Source organism: Xiphophorus couchianus, chromosome 20 (genome assembly GCF_001444195.1).
Source record: "Xiphophorus couchianus chromosome 20, X_couchianus-1.0, whole genome shotgun sequence".
In the NCBI taxonomy this organism is placed as follows: Eukaryota; Metazoa; Chordata; class Actinopteri; order Cyprinodontiformes; family Poeciliidae; genus Xiphophorus; species Xiphophorus couchianus.
Window position 1 is genome coordinate 26,201,442 of NC_040247.1, and position 20,413 is coordinate 26,221,854.

The 20,413-nt window shown below is 39.5% G+C and overlaps 1 protein-coding gene across 1 annotated transcript in view; it reads left to right on the forward strand.

Annotated features, from left to right (window-relative positions):
- Positions 1-20,413, forward strand: part of suclg2 (succinate-CoA ligase GDP-forming subunit beta) — a 120,344-nt gene that overhangs the window by 61,671 nt on the left and 38,260 nt on the right. The window contains exons 6-9 of the mRNA XM_028002740.1: positions 2,229-2,318; positions 4,226-4,322; positions 8,095-8,256; positions 9,983-10,125. Of these exons, the coding sequence (XP_027858541.1) occupies positions 2,229-2,318; positions 4,226-4,322; positions 8,095-8,256; positions 9,983-10,125 (492 nt within the window). The remainder of the gene's footprint in view (positions 1-2,228; positions 2,319-4,225; positions 4,323-8,094; positions 8,257-9,982; positions 10,126-20,413) is intronic.

Here is a 20,413-nt window from a genome sequence, read left to right on the forward strand (position 1 = left end):
TTTTTTTGGTAGTAAGCTTTGGACGAACATGCTGTTGAATTTTAAAGCTTCGCTCCATTCAAAGCTTTTCTGTCCTACTTTAACTCTACTTTAATGGCCTGATTAGAGAAGTGCCGGGATGATAGCAAACATTCAGCAACTCTTGGTTGTGCTCATAATTACTATTTAACAGTCAAGTAAAAGATCTTTGATCACCATTTTTCTCTGGCTGTATTTTCAGATGTGCCTCTTTATGGCTTCAGAACCCTCCGGTTTGTGCTCTTGGTTTTCCACATCAGATCTGTACCTTCACTGAACGTGCTGGATTGTTCTTAACCTGCAGCTTTCCTTTCAGTCTGTTTTTAAGTATCCAATGTTAAACTCTGTCTGCAATGAGGAGCCTGTCTTAATTATGTATAATAACTTTGGCGGATAACAAACTACGTCCAAGTTGTAGAAGCATTACAAAGGTCTCTGATTGCACGGAAACATGCCAAAGCCTTTATAGGGTCTGGACACAAATAAACTGAACTTTTCTTTTAATTTCACTCTTCTGTCTGAAACTAATCAACTGAGATCTCCAAAAATCTGATTTTTCATTTGTATTTCACATATTTGTGTGTACGTAAGACTGAAACAGGACTGAAATGCATTTATTTTAGGGCTAAAAAAATTTCCCTTTCCACTGTATTCCTTCGTACAAAGTAGATGACTTTGTATAGTGTAAATTAACAAATAAGCAAATGAGAAAAACACACTGGAAAATGAAGTCAAAGAATTTCTGATTTTTCTAAAGTATGGTCCTGTTGAGAGGTTGTAACCAGTCAGTACCACGAGAGGTTGACGACATCTAAAATTTGATGTCAATTTTTCCAAACGCCCCACCCATTAATTTAATCAACAAAAAATTATTATTAACAAAATTCATCATTTGTTAATGATAAATCGCCTGTATTTTATAAATACAAGCGAATAAAAATGCCAGGAGTGTGAGTTTTCAGCAGTGGTCCTCCACATCAAACCCCATGAAAACAGTTTCAGAATAAGTTGCAGCAAAATTCTCGTTTTGTTCCTTTTGGACTTTGCTTCATCTGGTATATCTGGTCACATAATAGCATTTATTCCAGTGTCAGTATAAAAATTAAGTTGTGAGCTAAAAGTGTAGAGGAGACAACACAGTAAGATAACTTTGGGTTTGCCTGGTGATACCTCCGTCTACACACCACCTTTCCACTTTTCTTTTAATATAAATTTTCTTAAAAGTCAACATAGTAATTCAGTTACGTCTCGTCAATCTACTTCTTGTTTTAAAAAGGTAATGATTGGTTGCACTCTCCCTTATTGATGGCCCAGGTTGGATGTTCTGCACCTTCCTTTCCTTTTCCTGTTCATGACGTCTTTCTTCCATTTATTACCGTCTTAATGATCCTTTGCTCAGTTGTTACTGTCTTGGTTCTCTCTACCCCTCATTACCCTTTCCAGGGCCATTTCCAGGAGCAGACATCCAATTCATTTGATTTAAACACCACATCTACATGTCACACAAGCGAGTGCTTCCCATAACGCAGACAGTAAACATTAGGTTGATCACACAACAGTGTACGGTGTCCGGATATAGTTTAGCAATATGGATGCTTGGGTTTCCAGGGAGATTACTACTACACAAGGGTTATCTGGAAAACGCTAATAATGGTGGAATCGGATAATATGCGAGTAGTATTGGACAAATATGGGTTTTCACTGACAAAATAAGAGTTACGCTAACCGTTACAACGATGATCTCAATGGAATGACGACCGCAAGCGAGACTTTATTGGTCGCTGCAGTTTCCAGTTTGTGTGATAGGAGAAATTAATACTTAAAATTGATGTTTGAAGCAAAATGACACATTTACAAAACGGGGGAATCACATCTTTATAAGTTTAGCCCACACAATGTTTAGCTTGTTTTCATCTGAAAAACAAGTTAAGCATCGAATCAATGCGGCAAAACAGGTAAAATGCCACCTACTAACCCATATGTCAACATTATGGTTTTATAAAAGTGGAGACTTACTGACCATCCTCTCAACTGAACCAGGAAACATCTTTGATATCTGCCATACAGAGAAACAGGACAGACATAAGTTCCCTTTCTAAATATATGACAGGATGGCTCTGTTTTTGTTTTGGTGCTTTTCTCCCCACTTCCTCTCTCCCTTTCTTCAGTTGTTTCATGTCTCTTCTCCTTGTGCTGTGCTGTTCCTCCAGGAAGTCATAGATATATATAAAGGCGTGCAAGACGACCAGGCGCTTCGCATGGCAGCTAATTTGGGTTTCAAAGGACCTCTGCAAAGACAGGTAATGAGCCCACCGAAGGCTTTAAAGCTACAATGCTAAGAGGCGGCAGACAGATTTTGCAATTCATGTGTGCATACAGACGGGACGGGTTTGCATTTGCAAACATGCCGTCCTTCTTCTGTTATTAGTTTCCCACGGGCAACACGTTGAAGGGTCATTACAACGGACTCACCTGCCAGGTGTTAGATGGTTGTAGCTGGTAGTAAGTCAGGACACAGAAATAGATTCGGGGAGCCGACATCACTAATGACAGAACCAGCCACACGGTGATTTTGGGATCAGTTTATTTTGGGACCTTGCGGTTAGCAGGACATCCTCCCTCTGTAACATCTGGTCTGTGAAACAAGAAGGTTTGTTTTCTTTTCAACCCCAACTTTTAAAATTCACCTTCATTCACCTTCATCTGCCCATTAAATGAGGGAAGACGAGCCCAGGCCTCGCAGTCCAAATGAGAACGTGCGCCTGGACGAGTTGATTTGAAACTCTCTTTGTCTTTTGGCATCAGGTCAGTAATTTGTTTGCTTTTCAACGGGACAAAAAAATCTGATTAAGCTGACAACTACAACACATGAAGCACATATAAGTTAGACAAACTAGAGTTGAATGCATGTTTGCTTTTGATTGTGCAATACCCCTGTATGCCCTCTTTTACCCTCCAGTCCACTCCTCCCATTATTTGTGATCTTTTCCATTTGCAGGGTGTTGAAAGGGCATTGATTTTGAACAGGCACGAGGGAAAATAGAAAAGGATTGGGTAAATGTCTGCATTGTTAGTTTGCTTTTGCCCTGGCTGCCTTCGAGTCGGCTGCCAGACTCTTTCATTCCGATAAAATAAAAAACTTCAAAAATAACTTTTCTGCTTCCAATAAGCTATTTGAGGACAGAAGAGATGTTCAGTGCATGCCAGGGCTGTTTTTTTTAAAGAGGAATAGATGAAGTCTTCTGCAGTTTGAATAAGGACAAAATTGTGGACTTTAGCTGTGGAATCAGTTTTGCTTTTGATTGCCGTACTCAAGCAGTTTAAAGAAAGGTTCAGTCATGTCACATACATCTTTTCACAGCCACAGACTTCTTTGTATTTTATATGGACTTGAAATGCGGTTGAATAGTGTGTAGTTTTAAAGTGGAAGTAAAGTGACACACAGTTCAAGATTTTATTCACAAATGAAAATGTTAGAAGTGTGGTGTGCATGTTTTCTTTTTGTTCCGGATGCCCCAAAATTACAATAAAGTGGGACCAGTCACTTTACTAAAAGTCAGCTGGTTAGTAAATTTAATGTCATTTATCTCACAGTGGGTCTGTGAAGTCTGCACAGTTTGTTAGAGAAAACAAACAACGTTAGAAGAACAGCAGAGATGAAGCTTTGGAGACGTTTAAAGCAGGACTGGCTTATAAGAAAAAAAGCACTCTGCACTTCTCAGACTTTTATTTGCAAAAAAAAAAAACCATAAACCTATGTTTCACCCTGCCCTACTACAGAATGATACACTTCTATGTATTAGACTGTCACATAAAGTCCTACCAAAAAATAAAAGTTTATGTTTGTAACAAAGTTGAATCAGGTTTTTGCAAGGTGCTGTTCGGACTTAAAAATCCAAGACATTAAATCAAAAGCTACAATATGTTGCAGCTGCAGAGATGTTGCCATAATCCTATACATGTAAAAAAAAAATTGAAGTGTGTTGATTTGTCCTCGATTTCTTGCCTAGCTGGTCTTTAAAGATAGAAAATTAATTATTGTCTACATCCCGTTCTCGATGTAGAACGGGCTCTAACGGGGGCGATGTTGGGAGCCGATTTGCCCTGTTTTCACACAGCTTGTGTGCAGAAGCCGAGTGGCCTCGGTGGGGGCTGAGTGCTCCGAGTCAAACCATCAGGTAATTATTGTCGTCTGTGGACTTTGCAGGCAGCGGATCAGATTAAGAGGCTCTATGATCTGTTCCTGAAAGTCGACGCCACTCAAGTTGAAGTCAATCCGCTCGGAGAGACTCCCGAAGGACAAGGTACCGTGTTTCACAGAGAAACGGCTCACTGTTCGTGCGTCTTTTGCATTTAATTTTTTTTCTCCATGTTAATGATTTCCAGAATTGTATTTATTTTAGTAAAATAAAATAAAATAAAGTGAAAGAACACAGCGAGTTGCAAAGATGCTATCATCTCAGGCCTGAACGCGTTACAGAATGTGAAGTGTGCTCTAATTGCAGCACACTGACATCAGCCACTTGTCAACATGACTTTATCTGCTTCAAAATACAGATGGCTTCAGGGAGCAGAGCTCTGTATTTTCACACCATGCTGCTGCTTCAGTTCTGATAGCGATTTTTAAGCTCATCCAGAAGTAACAAAAAAAAGCAGCCTCTCATGCTTCCCTGGTGAACCACAGTCTCAGTATGATTCAGAAAACAGTCAAACAAATAAAAATGAAATCTATCAATTAGATATGTTTCTGGGAAAAGGGAATCAGGGTAATTCCAGGTCCTGAAAACGCCAGGAGCTACATTTAGATTAGTAGCAGACATCAGAGGAGTTCTTTTAAGTTACTATTAGAAATAATTTACATTTTTCTCTGATATATTTTCCTATGTTTCTAAAACCCAAAGCCAATTTATTATTGGTACGTATGGATGTTCTGGGCCAGACTCCATAAACCCCATTAAGACCTCAGTAATTATCAAGAGTTTAGTCACTTGCGTGAGTAATAAAGGAGGAGGCTCCAGGAATCTTCCTTATTCCTTACACATGAAAGGGAGATTAGGACAAATTGAAATTAAAGGTTACAAAACCCCTAAAATAGGTTCTCTTTATAACAGCTCGCTTTAGCCTCTTACCGCTTTAATCCACAGAAGCAACTATTGAAATGATGCACAAAGCATCTGGCAGAAAAGGAAAACGACTTGATGATGTTCAGCGTGTTTTAACTATGAGCTGAGCCACACTGCACTACACTACATTCACACTAGCCCTGCTCGGTTTGCTTTAATCAAACTGCTAGCCGCTAATGACGCTGACGTTGGCGAAGTACTACATTAAATTGGTATTGTGCAATTTTAATAAAATATTACATAGGAAGAAAAACCCAGGCCATCTTTACGAGCAACATTAAGGGATAAGGAAGACCCCCAGCTTGACATTTAGCTTTGTCTTCTGCCCTTGAACCCTTTTGTGTTTGGGAACATTTAGATAGAAGGTTATTTTCTGATCAGAGCAGCTTTCAATGGGTTACTCATGTGCTTCATTCTTAGAACATGCACTGCCTTTTAGGGTTCCCGTGAGAAGTCCTGTCCAGGTTTAAGGCTTATTGTCGCTGTCTCCATTATAACAGCAACTGCATTAAAATATTTATGTGTTGTTTTGATGCTCCTTGATTTTATTTGAATCTTCTTTCTCCCCTTTTCCCATTAACTGGCTTGTATTTGGAGGTGTGTGCGCGTATCTTTGGGTTTGTGAGTTTAGGTCGAATTCAGACCATCTCTTTGTGACTGTCACAGTTAAGGTGTCTGTGAAATAGCTTTATGGTGTTTATGTTAGCTTAAGAGAGCTGTGACTCTCTCAGGGTGACGGTTTCTGCATCAGTTTAAAATAAATCCTAGACTGTCTGATTCTCCTGTTGTGTGCGAGCTGACCCCAAAAAAAGTTGATTAAAAACAGACTTCCTGGAGATGTGCCATATTAGGTCCTAAAATGGCTTCTATTAGAGTATTTTTATTCACTTCTCTGGTGTATTTAAAGATCCAGCGGTGGTACAGTAACATTTTATTGCAACTACCATCCTTAAATTTCACGCAAGCTCTTACTCTTTTATAGCTTGCAAATTGGCCAAATTTAATCTACATGTTGAAATAATTTTACATCATTTTGTAACTTGTTCCCACAGTAAAAATCTACACAATGTGACTCAAATTCAGGTTAACGGGTTTATATTTCAGGTCCTCATCATTCATCTGACAACGACATTTTACCGTCACAACAAATCATGTCCGACCTTGCAACACTGATTTTTGTTAAACTTGTGCCGAACTTGTTTTTTTTTTTAACATTCTTTCAAAGAAAGAAAGGAAAAAAGGTACATAAGATCAATTTTTATCGTCTCCAACACTGAACAGATATAATGTGATGTGTTCTGTCAAGACATTGCAGCAAGATTACTTGCATCTTTAATGTCGCAGGCTAAAATCAGATTTGTGTTAAAGTGTACTTTATTTTAAAAAATATGAATAATGACAGGATAAAAGGTTTATGCGTAGCTATTTAAATATTTCTGTTCTGTGTGCTGGAAGGTCAATATTTAAGCATATACAACTGAGTCTGTGCATGTAGCCATTTACCATGTCTTAAAGAAAAGTATATCCATTTTTAAAAATGTAAACATATTTAAAACCATAACTGTTCAATTGATTTTATTAATGTATATTTCAAAACTAAAGTGTATTGTTTGAAACAATCATACTTCAGTATTTTTCTTTCTTTTCTATAGCTTGTTTGTGTTGTATTTATCTGTAGCCTACAGTGTAGTTGCATAATAAAAAATTATATAGATTTATTAAAACCTTAAGATTTTGATTATAGGTCTAGATATTTTGTAACTTGTAAAAAATTAAAAGAGCTGTAAAGGAAATATTACTTTTTTATTTTATGCTAGCTATCCGCAAGCTAACATACTCTTGCTACTAGCATATTTGTCTGGTAAGGAACAAACTCAAAGTATTTCAATCAGTCTTCTAAAATTTTGAATAAATACCATTGATTGGATATGAGCATCTGCCCTGCTTTAATTATCCATATTATTATTGAGTTTAAAGAACCTCAGAGATCCTTTAAGGAACTGGAATTGAGCTCAATTTTAAGTAAATGTTTAAGTAAATAAATCAAACACAAATTATAAAATGTATTTGTTGCAACCATCATTAGATTGAATCCTGGGACTTCAGGCTGCACGATACGCTCAAAAATAGCGTGCAAGGGAAGAAGCTAACGGATCAGGAAGTATCATCCATATTCCCGAGGGGCCACTTTTCTGCACGTGTTTTAATGTTTTCCCATTTCAGTACACACTATTTAACTAAGCTGGTCATTAGCTCTGTTCTCTAGGTCTTCATGAGATGTGGGAAAATTCTCTGTAACATCTAAACATGCGGCAGCAGGAACTCACCAAAAACTTACGCACAAAAGTACGCACCCAAAAATTTTAAACTATGAAATGATGCTGATTAGCAACATAATAGTTGGGGAATGAAACCTACCTGACACAAAATAGACAGAACAATGTAATATTTATTTATTTTAGGTGGTTTTATGAAAGTGTGTATATTTTTTAAAATTAAAGCCATATGAAGTTAGATAACAGTTTCCGCTTTTTACGCCGGAATACTGACTTCAGCAGACGACCAGAGTGCGTTTTGTTTACATTTCCACACAGCTTGATGGCATCCCACGTAAACGCTCCAAATCGGTGGGGGTATGCCATCTAAATATAAAACTATGTGTACTGTGGTTACATGTAGGCCTTGTTGTTTAGTTTTAAATTAGTTTGAAAACATTTATTTTTTTCCATTTACACGTCTATCAGCATCAAAAGCACATAAATTAATGAGTGAAACTTTGAAATAACCACGACCGTGACTCTCTTTGCTCAATCATCTAATGTTTTTAAAAATCATAATTAGTTTCCATTTATCTTGTTCAGTTCCTCAACCTTCTTTGCCATTTCCCAGTTTGTGTTTTTCTTGCCGACTCCGCCTTCACCGTCCTGTCTTTTTTGCCCACCTGTCTTCCTAGTGGTCTGCTTCGATGCCAAGATCAACTTTGACGACAACGCCGAGTTCCGTCAGAAAGATGTGTTCGCCATGGATGACATGACGGAGAGCGACGCCACGGAGATGGAGGCAGCCAAGTGGGATCTTAAATACATCGGAATGGACGGAAACATTGCCTGCTTTGGTAGGAGGACAGAGCCCTGTCACAGACCGCGTTCACCCCGACACACAAACACCAACAAATAAATGAGTCACTGTCCGTAGGTGGACACCTCCTGGCTAATAGCTTTGACCGTCTTACAGCAAAAACTGTGGGGAGGGGAAAGTGAAGGAAACCGCTGTAGCTCTCGTTTACATTACAAGCAGCTTTCTGAAGACTCCAGAAACGAACGCTGCCATAACCAATGGATTTTAATTAGCCATAATCCGCCCAGAAAGTCTCCAGTGAGCCAGATTGTTAGCATTCTCATTAAAGGCCTCCTCTCTTGTCATAAATCAAAGCTTTTACAGTGTACAGCAGCACTAACAGGTGCTCTCGCTCCTTACCCCGTAGCCTCCTAAACACATTAATGTGTGTTAACACCCTCGTCACACCCGCTCACCTCCCCCCAATTCTGCATCCCCTGCTTCCACTCTCTTAAAGTAACAACAGCTTTTAAGACCCCGCAGCTTCCTTGAGAGCTCCGTAAGGCACCAAAGTGACAGCTGTTAAAGCAAATTTCCCCTTTACTGAGACCTCAGTCAGAGGGGGAGCTTGCCAGGACGCAATTTCAGCTTGTGTAAACCAAATGAGGTAAGACATACTTGTGCCACTGGCCCCTGCACAACCCAGCAGGGTGGTTGTGCAGACAGTTAGATAAATCCATTATAAAAAAAATACAGCTGAGTCTCATTCAATTGGAAATGTTAACTCTTTTTTTCTACTAAATGTATCACTAATAACTCATAAATTTCAAGCTTGATTTCTGAAACAATCCAAGTATGTCACACCTGTAAGGAAATCAACACAACTGAGTTTTTAACTTTTGTGTGAAAAAGATAGAGAAATAAATTACACAGATGCTATGAAATATATTTAATAAATATTATTTAAAAAAATGTATGACACGTTCCAGATGTCACTTGTCTGAGTGATCTAGTCACGTTCATTGCTTAGATGTAATTCTGACCAATTCTTCCACATCATGTGTCATCAAAGCTTAAAGGTTCTGATGACCGTTCCTTTTCTCAACTATCTTCAGTTCTTTGCCTCTGTGTTTGGGATCAATGTCAAGACAGCCCTACTTTTTTTTTTTTTTTTTGAAGAACTATGAACGACGCCATTTCATCATTAATCATGATGTGTGCTATGACATCAAAAACGTTCACTGGGCTACTAAATATGAGTTTTGTCCAGTAGTGAAGTCTTGTGCAGTGAGTGGAAGAGGCCATGACAAATGAATGTATTACTGTAGTGGTAAGTTTTACACATCTTTATAGAGAAATTATGTAGGAAGCACCTGGTTGAAGATGGTGTGTGATGAAATTATGTTCTTTCTATTTTCAGATCATACATATAAATGTCTTCAATATTAGATTCTGAGTCTCTGTAGCTGCTGTCACTAGTATATTTTTCAACCTTCTAAGGTTTAGAAGATCCTGAGTTATTTTACTTTGCTGTTGAGAAACCTTTGTAGGTCAACAAATAGGACTAAAGTAGTTGATATAATTATTATTTGCACTGACAGATTTCAATCGATTACCCATATCTCAATTTATGGACTAATTTATATTGATTTGAGTGCTTGAGTTGAATTCCAAGTCTAATATTTACAGAGAAAGTTATTGAGGTGTTCAGTACCTGTTTACTTCTGCTGATGTCTTGCTATGCTTTATATATATATATATAATTTTGTTTTTTTTTCTTTCAGTGAACGGAGCCGGTCTGGCCATGGCAACATGTGACATCATTGACCTCCATGGAGGAAAGCCAGCTAATTTCCTGGACCTCGGGGGCGGTGTCAAAGAGAGGCAGGTGTATGAGGCTTTTAAGCTGCTGACTGCTGACCCAAAGGTAAAAGCTAACTGTCAACAAAAGTGGTTTGCTTCTCTTTCTCTCTCACAGCTTCACCACATGAATCAAGCCCATCAGTGAATCCGCTTCCTTACATCGTCGCCTCAAACATTAAAGAAATTCAGCTTGACGACCTGTTACTATTATATAAGTCATGTTTCTTGTAAAAAAGGGAGGTTTTTTTTTGTTTTTGGCTGGCTATTGCCGTCATGCTCAGACGATAGCGCTCATTAGTGGGGCTTCTCGTTTGTCCATGCTTCACAGAGTTTGAACAGGCTTTTGTGTCGTCATATTTCATCATTTTGGTTGCTGAGAGCGGATGAACTCCATTCTCGGCTGCATGTTTGGATGTCAAAGGCTTGTTTCAATAGCCATCAACATGCGCCTATCAAAAAATAAAAATAAAAGAAGCACAGTCAATCAGAAGCGCGCTTCTGAGAGTCTAAGTGAGTGACAGCTTGGGCTGTTTTGCAACCGATTCGAGTCTATGTTCAGAAATCTAATAAGTCCAGTCTAAACAGTGTGAGCGTTGTAACTATACCGCACAGCTGATTGTGTGTTGACAGTTATCACATCACTAATTCCCTCACTGCTGTCACCCCCCGCATCCCAGCACTGATCTGCGGTTGCCTTTGGAGTCGGCGGCTCCAGCGGCCCTTTGACGTGTGGAATACAGACTTAAATGAGCTGGTAATCAGTCCAGCTTTTAAAAACCACCTTCCAGCAATAACAAACACTTCTTTGACTCGACAGCGTATGCGTTTCACTCTAATTACGAGCTGCGATAGCTTGTTTTCTGTTGTTTTCACCTCGTGCGCAAGTGTCGAAATGCGGTCTCAGAATCCCTTTACCATGTTTAGCTGCGATAAAGGTCTTTGAGTTTATACCCGAGCAAAAGAACAATTTGCAAACGGAGAACTTCACAGGTGTTTCAAATAATGAAAGCCCAGTTTGGTATGAATTGGGTGCCTTTGTATCTCTGAGTACTAAGCAGATGTCCAAAATAATTTAAAAAAAGCAAGTTCTGCCCCAGACGCGGTTATTGGAACCTCTTAGGAAGACTCAAAATAAACGTATCGTTTGTTGCATCTCTCATCCTGAAAGTTCAGGAAAAATCCTTCTTTTTAATTCAAATTCATTCCTTTATTAGGGAAGAATACCATGTTATGTTTTTGCTGTTTAATTTAGAATAGTTGACTTGTTTTTTCCTATATCTGCAAGACCTTATTTAAATGCTTATGGACCTGCTGTGGTTCTGTTCTTTAGCCTCCACTTGTCAACTGTCCATTTTTACGCACGCTCTACTGTGGTAAAAACTAAAATGGTAAATTTTTAGAAAAAGTAGAACTAAGATCTTCCCCTCCCTGTCTGTTTTTTAAAAATAACATCATAAGTTTGTACACCGTTTTAATCCCAGATTTCTAAGATAAGTTATAATTCCCAACAATTAGGTGAAATGGAGGCGTATCTTTTAAGGCAGCACTTTGAACATTGATTCTTAAAGGGGCAGTATTGATCTATTTCTGCAATTTCGAGCAACATTAAACACTATGGGAATGCCTGGGAACCAGCCACCGGTTCTCAGAGTAGAGACGTAAATTTCACGATGATCACATCAAGTTTACCACAGTCCGATTTTCTTCATTATTTTCATGTATATTTTGCTAACATTACTCTAAGGCACAGGTGTCAAACTCCAGTCCTCAAGGGCCGGTGTCCTGCAACTTTTAGTTGTGCCTTTGCTGCACCACACCTGAATGGAATAATTAGGTCATTAGCAAGGCTCTGGAGAACTGATCTACACAAGGAGGAGGTCATTAAGCCATTTCATTCCAGTGTTTTGTACCTGTGGCACTTATAAAAACTGCAGGACAGCGACCCTTGAGGACTGGAGTTTGACACCCCTGCTCTAAGGATATATTATGGATTCCTAAAAATGCAGAAACGGTGCACTTTCTCATAAAAACATATTCTGTACTTTCTTATAATTTCAACTAAAGCTAATAGATATTTAACTGTGAATTCTTTTTTTTTTAAAAATACTTCTCTAATCAGCCCTTATTGCCTGTCAAATCACATTTCTGCTCTTTCATCGATTTGCCCTTCTAATTTAAAACTCAATAATGGAGCAACAAGAATACGGTGGTTTGAAAACGACATGCAATCAACAGGAAAGACAGGGTCTCACTCGTCACTCCCTCCCCATATGGAGGGTCGTGATTATTGTAATGAGCTTTTAAAAATAGGTTGGATATTTGCGGAGAGAAAATGATATAAAAAGCGGGAAAAGGAAAGAAACTTCCCCATGGACGAGAGGACCTACCCTCCTGTTCCTTCGTCTCATCGTGTCCTGGGCCGTCTCCCCAAATGCAGATTGGGAAATAAGCCTCCTGTCTGTCCCTCCTGCTGCTGTGGACGGAAATAGCAACAAGAAGCTCCTCCCTTCCTGGAGGAGAAAAGTCGAACAGGATTGACATTAAAGAGAGTTGGAGGCCCCATTAGCATTTCAACCCGGGTAGCTGGGAAACCTGCTCTGATCTGCACAGGGAATGTTAATCATTTCACAATTTGAGCAAGCTGCTCATTTGCATTTATTTTTTGCTTCCTTTCTTTCTTTTTTACTTTTTGTTTTACTTAAAAATAGATGTTTAAATGGCACCGTGGATTTGGCGAACTCAACAAATAGAGGTTTGAAGAGTCAATGAAGTTGCTTTATCACCTAGTGATCAAATTACGAATGACATTTTATTTTAAAGTGCCCTCAACTCTTAAACTTGTATATCAGATTTATTAGACATTTCAATTCGCCGAGTTGTTCTCTAATACTGACTCTCCGCCTTTACACACACACACACGGCATCCCATTTTCAAAGATATTTTATTTAGGGATTGATGGACTTTAATATGACATATTTTTTCTAAAGCACAGTGGCGTAGTTGGTAGCACGGTTGCCTTGCAGCAAGAAGGTCCTGGGTTCGATTCCCAGCCCAGGGTCTTTCTGCATGGAGTTTGCATGTTCTCCCTGTGCATGGTGGGTTCTCTCCGGGTACTCCGGCTTCCCCCCACAGTCCAAAAACATGACTGTTGGGTTAATTGGTCTCTCTAAATTCTCCCTAGGTGTGAGTGTGTGCGTGTGAATGGTTGTTTATCCCGTCTGTCTCTGTGTTGCCCTGCGACAGACTGGCGACCTGTCCAAGGTGACCCTGCCTCTCGTCCAGAGTGTTAGCTGGAGATAAGCACCAGCACCTCCTGACCCCACTAGGGACAAGGGTGTTAGAAAATGGATGGATCAGGATGGATCAACTTTGATAAATGTATGAATGAGTTTGCTGTTTCTCTAACCCTAGATATGGTTTGCAGGTGTTAGAAGACCGACTTTGTAGTTGTATTTATGTGTAGAAGCAGGGTGCTGGTTTGAATATACAAGGTGACTGGATCAATTCCTTAATTTGAACGGGTGACTCAATACTTCTAGAAATGTATTGTATGCAACTAACTAATGCTGCATTACATTTCCTCAGTATTACATGCTGTCTACTCGTATTTCACTTTGTGCTATTTACTTCACTTACTTCTTGCACCACTTCAAAACACCCAGGGGGCATTTAAGCTCCTCATCAGACTACTTAACATTGTACAGCATTCATTAATAAAAGTCTTGTGACTAAATCATATGAGCAATAGAGTTCAATCAATTGATAATTTTCTTCCATTAGAAAATTTGCAGAGCTGACTTCGTCACAAGCATAGTGGATACCACAAAAAGTACAAAAATAGGATCTGGGGAAAAGTCCCGAAACTACTATAACAATTTTATTTGTTGTTTTTATCGGATAATGTTATGGTTTCGCTGGTAATGAAGGTATTTTTGTCCCTACTAGGGCGTCCTACATCCAGTAGCAAGGTTAACATTGTTAGGAAAGCCAAAACCCGAAAACCGCCTTTAATTTGTTTTTAAGGATATATCTAACTTGATAAATGTATCAACAGACTGAAAATATCAAACATTTTGTTCCTACTGACGATAAAGAGGAGTTTGCTTAAGATCTAGGACATTTGCAACAATGTTTACTCCATGTTTTTGTCTGATTGGTTGATAATTTACCTTGTCGTCTTTTTCAGTCCCTTTCCAGCTAATTGCAATCAAGACTTGTGTACAAAGTTTCCTTAATTAATAAACGTCATAACATTTAATGGATAGTGTCTCAGCTGCTCTTACCGCAGTTCTCTCCTGAATTTTTCATTTATATTAGTTTTATTCAGTATATCTCGGATAAATGTATTGTAGAAACTTAGTATTTGTCTATTATTAATATTTTGGTGAACGTCATTGTTGGCGCGTAGTATTAGTTTGTTACAGAAGAAGATAAAGAATTGGGTGCCTCCTATAAGGATAACCATTAATGTCTTGCTCATTCTTGTTATCGGCCTCTGTGGCGCTTCAGTCACAGCGAGATTCAATCGATTTATGCCCCATTTAAATCATAGAACCCATATGAACAAGGAATTGGCCTGCAATAAGGCCCAAGTGTGGTGACCATCACACAAAAAAGCAGATATTTTGGTATCTGTCGTCTTTGTCTGCCACTGTCTCTCCGTCACACTTTGTTTTTGTGTGTGTGTGTGTGTGTTTCTCTGTGTGTGTGTCTCTGCCTCTTTCTGTCTCTTTTCCCTGGCTGTCAGATGCTGCTTTGATGTCTCTGGGTCATTGTGCTGAGAGGAGTGGAAGTAATATTAGCGTCTGCAGCTGCATAACAAAGATGAGGCAGGAGATGACAACGCCTTCTTTTTCTCTCTCAGTTCACCTCCTTAATATCCTCCCTTTAAGCATCTATTACCGTAAAGATTCATTTTTTCAAAAAAGTAAATGGGAAAGGAAACTCGCGTACATAGTGGAGATACTTTTGTGACGCTACATGCACAGGAAATAAACTCCAAAATGTAATGAAACCGAGGAAAAGGAGAAAATAAAATGACTGGAAGCAAAGTTCTTGCTTTAAATTTGTGAAGTTTTATGCGGCTCGGTTGCCTCCACCAGACCATTCAGCTTTGTTTGACTTGAGGCCCCCCCCAGCCTTTTTATGCGAAGACGTATTTATTTTCCATGCTGAAATAAATAGCTGCACTTTCTTCATACCCGCGTCTCGAACAGTTTGTTGACAGAATAGCTGAATTTATTGGGGTTTTTCTCAGATCACCTGTAGGCACAGAGCAGGAACAGCAAAGCTATACCAACAGCCAAATGACCTTGTTATTGCCTCGTGCCTGTGCCATAGAGGAAGTGGCAGATGGATTTTTTTTTGTCCAGCTTGACATTTATGTTGTTCTCGAGGCTTAGGGCTGTTTTTTTTTGTGTTGTTGTTGTAATTTCTGTGGGCTACAGTATATGATGGAATTCCTTCAGTTCACCCCCCATATCAGCCATTCTGCTGTTTAGTCCACAGTGATAATGTAACTGATACATTATTTAAAGTAATGTAAGAATAAACTTCAATTCTCATCTTTTATCGCCACGGCATTGAAAAAAATCACGATTGTGAAGCAGAGGGGCCAAACCGCAGCGTTCGTTTCTTCCCCTTTAAACTCGTTTTCTGTTCACGATCATCAAAAACGTCATCTTTCTGAGGCAGAAGCATTCTGCAACAGGAGGAAACGCCTTATGAAGACGAAGCCGTTCAGAACGGTTTGTTCTGCTGACGTCGGCAGCAGAGTCTGGGGCACGTTTTCGTTGCGTGTTTTGTTGGGAAAGCTCAGCCTCCCACAGCTGCTCTTCAGTGCGTCCGCAAAAACAAATTTGAGAAAAAGGAGCGATGACGACACCAAGTAGATAGAGACAAATCAAAAGGCAGGTTAAATGTGTTGTTTTCCAAGCTGGTAGCGCATTTAAGAACATTAAAACCGGCAAATTGACCCGGCTTTATTCAGTACGGTACGTTGAGATCATTGTGAAAATATGTTATCGTGTGGAGTTGTTTCTGCTGAAGGTTTCATGTTGCTGCATAATGAAAGAATGAAACAATTTCAGCTGTAAAGTTACTTAAACAAATACAGTTTACTCACATCCAAACAAACGGTTTCACCTCAGCTGTCTCTGTCATGTCGAATTTTGTATAATCAATCTTCGGCAGCAAGAATAAGTTGGACGGATGTGACCGCCACTTTAGCTTTGTTCTACTGTGGCGATTCGCTTCTGTTTTTTTTATTTTTGAAAGGTTCTGATACACTCATCATTGGTATGAATCTCATGATGGTTTTAATGATGTTTTCCATCGTGCTTTATCCAGGTTGGAATGGTTATACATTCTAGTACCTTAATATAAACTTACTAAAAAAACCCAACTTGGAACATCCTAAAACTAGTTTTAAAAGCATGACTTGTGTTATTGTTCTCCACTTTAAACATCTGACCCAAACTGTCTCTCTCTCTTTCTCTCCAATGAAACAAAGGCTCGGTAGATTGTAGACTAGAGAGTGGACTGAGAGGATTGTGACTAAGGAAAAAGGGATTTCTCTAAAATCACACTAAAGCGCTGTAAGAATCTGCCTCCGTCCACACGGATAAGCCAGTTGTCTTCTAGAGTACGGTCTTACGATGAGAGAATACAATGATTGAGTTGTTAGGCCACAATGTCAAGAAAAATGTTTGGAGGAGTCAAGATGAAGGTTTTAAACTAAAACTAACTGTACAAACTATTCAGCATCAGGTGGTAGGGATTTATTTCCTAATGAAGGAGCATCACATTCTTTCTCTTCACCTAAAATTAATTGTTTTCATGCTTAACAAAATTGGGTTTTCTAAGAGGACAGTGATCCCTAAGTAGCTTTTTTTGTTCCTAATGGATCAAGCAGGCTAACATTACACTTTGAGAATATGTCAAACCTCGACCCAAGCTTGTAGTAAGACAAATCTTCAGACATGTTGGTACAACTGGTGGATAGTTTCTCTGCATTTTGCTGAACATTTAACCGAATATCAGTTGAAGTGTATGTACATTTTTCAGCCCGCATGTCACATTGTGATGAACTCCATTACAGTCATCATAAATTTAAACTTTTTTTTTGTTTGTTTTTATTATTGTTTTCCTTCACTATGTGTAACTTTAAAAGGTGCCTCCCACAGTTCTCTATCCCCTGTGGCCCTGAAACAAAATGGCACGCAATTCAACTTCTTTCCATCTCAGTAGCTTTGCTTTGCCTTACCTTGTGGTCCATCTTTAACCGCTTTCCTCCTCACGGTGACACTCCAGATCCCATCATCCTGTCCACAGGGCCAGATTCTTACTGTTTTCCTAAGATTACCTTTCTACAGAATTTTTTTTTTTTTATAGATGACATTTGCCACTAGTTATTTAGTGGGACGTGACTGCACATTTATACCGTGGAGTGTCAAAATGCCCCCATTAGTGCTCTCATCATTCTGTCTCCTGCTTTTTGTTGGGTTTGTTTTTACGTTGTCTATTTCGAACTCTCCTCCTCTCTGAACTTCTCTCCCTCCTTGTGCCTCACCTTTTCTATCCCTGTAGCCTTGCATCTTGCTCGGTCCTGTTACGCGCAAAAACGAGGAGCTACTCTTAGTTTCATGGCTGCTAGCTGAATCCTGCAGGAGTTTATCCCGCTGCCTCCGACGTCGGAGCCCGCATCTGACGTGCTACGACGTTCCAAGGTGTCGCGGGACGGAAGAAGCTCCACTCTGAGCAAGTCGGGCTGCGAAAGTTGTTCTGAACAACAACAACGCCGACTTGTCCTTGAAGAAACGAAGGAAGAAATAAAACAACTATGTGCTAAAAAGCTATTTCCCTGATGCTTTAAAGCACATTGTTCTACTGGAAATCACACGGCCCTCCTACTTTCACCACCAAGACATGTAAGTAGGTGCAAATATGTGGCTCGTGTCGCCGCCGCTCGTATGCACATGCGGCCCACCTGGGACCCGCATCAACTTTTAATCACAAGACTCGCATGTGATGTAAAAGTCCTAAGCCGTTTTATTTTGGAGCCGAGTGAAATCACCTCTCTGTCTGGAGCCGCGGGCCTGTGGGAGATGCTGCTCCCACGTGTAATAAATACAAGCAGTACAAGCGAGAAAGAGAAGAAAGCAAACTACCCCGATAATGGAGTTCATTCTCGGCGTGCGGAATATAACACAAGTACTAAATAGGGGAGCAGCCTTTCGGGGACGCATACTTAGTCCAGCCGACACACTGGGGCTGCCATATTGAGGCCAGGCTACAAGAGAAGTGAACATTGCTTTTGACAAGCAGACAGTTTGTGTGTTCTCGGGGAGCAGTAGCTCTGGTTGCTGTATTTCTCTCTCTTTTTTTTTTTTTTTCTTTTCAATTATGTGCCGTGTTGGTCATTGTATTGGTTTGCCATTACGGGAGGAGGAAGGCTGTACGTCTCATAATGGTTTTTCTGGCAGATTTGCTTACAGGGCATTAAAATCTAATAGTGACCGTTATAGGGTTGGCATTGTGCGTATTGTCGTCCACCACTGTACATTTTAAGATTAGTGTTGTGTTTTAAGCCAGTCCCGTAATAATGCTAACTCTCTGTTAGTCCACGAAACTTTCTCACTTCGAGCGTCATAAAATTCTACATCCCAGTTTACTCTGTGCACTTATTATTTTTTTTTTTTCCCCCATTTCAGATGCAGAAATTTGTTTCTTTCTGCAGGTTTCAAGCTTTTACATTCCAGCCTTCGAGACTGGAAGGGTAGAAGTTTATGTCCCAAGCTGTGCCGCTTTACCGAAGCGCACGTCTACTGATTGATCCATCATGAGTACGGGCATGATTAGAGGTTTGGTTTGTTTACACACATCAAAAAGTTAAGGGAAACACTCCTGCCCGTACTTTGCGATACTGCAATTTTCCTACAAAAATACAATGATTAATAAAAAAGGATTTAGTTTAGTGCAATGTATTTACTTCAAAGCATTCCCTTTTATCCTGATTTATAATTACTCGTCTCCATCCCGACAGAGCAACATGGCGGTGGCTTCAGAGCATCTGGAGCTTGTCAGGGTTCATGAGGAAAGAGGAAAAGATTAATATGCGCAAATTTAAAGAGGAAATATCTAAAGCAGTCAGCAGCATTAAATAATTCAGCTTATCTTGGACATATGATCAAAGCTAGTGTAAAATAACTAATATACAGATCTCTGTAGATGGATATAGTTGTATATGTAGATATATAGATATGATGTATAAACAGCTTAATTTGATTTTTCTGGGAGTAAATTTATTTTCCTCCAACCTCTGATATTTTATGCTTAATCTAGTGTGGAAGTAGGGGAGACCGGGTATGGTTGTAACACTTTTTGCTCCAGCACCTTTAACTCGCAGAATTTTTGAGCTAGAGTTTTCAAACTTTTATACAAAATACCCACATTTGTTTACTACAAATGGCACCAATTCAAACCTCTGCAAGAATATCACAGACCGCATGAGTTCATGTCAAATACATGGTGTTCCTTTGTTACAACCTACCCCGCTACCGAGGTAGGTTGTAACACCTGCTGGGGTAAGTTGTAACAATTAGACAAAAGAAGCAAAAACAGAGGCCACACCATGTGATATGCTTCAAAAAGAGGTTTACTGAATTAAAAGAACACTGTCTCTCTCTCTCTCTCTCTCTGTGACTGACCATAACTCAAATATACTCTGTTTGTGTGTGTGTGCATGTGTGTAAATTATTCTACTAGAACAAACTTCCTTAACATGTATAATGTATGCTTAATGAACACTGAACAAACATGTAGGTCTAACAAAAACCAATGTCAATGTGTGTGTGTGTTTGTGTCTATGTGTGTGTATCCTTAATCAGAGTCACAGTGGTGATAAATGAATGATGGTAGCCCAGGAGTGCAGGCTTGGTGGGCCCAGAGACTGCATAGGGCACATTTTACCCACACTTCCTGTGGCTTTGAGTTGCCAAATGGCTCCATACAGACAACACAAAAATATTCATCATCTTGAGGTCTCAGAATCCTCAGCATTGGCTTTTAACATTTTCTTGGAAGGCTTTCTCTCCTTCCTCTTTTGCTTGCCTTTATTCTTTGCAAAGAAACTCTTCCTTACATTTTTGCTTCCTCTTCTCTGTTCTTCTTCCATCAGTGCTTGTTTCACTGGTGTGTCAGTGAGTATTTCAGATTTCCTTTTCTTCATGATCCTGCCAGTTGTTTTCCTTCGCCCTGCTTTTGGAAATGGCCGCATAGCCAAAGGATTGAATGCCTGACCAGGAGACACCCCCGAGGTGCTTGGCTCATCTGGAGCACAGGACATGGTCAC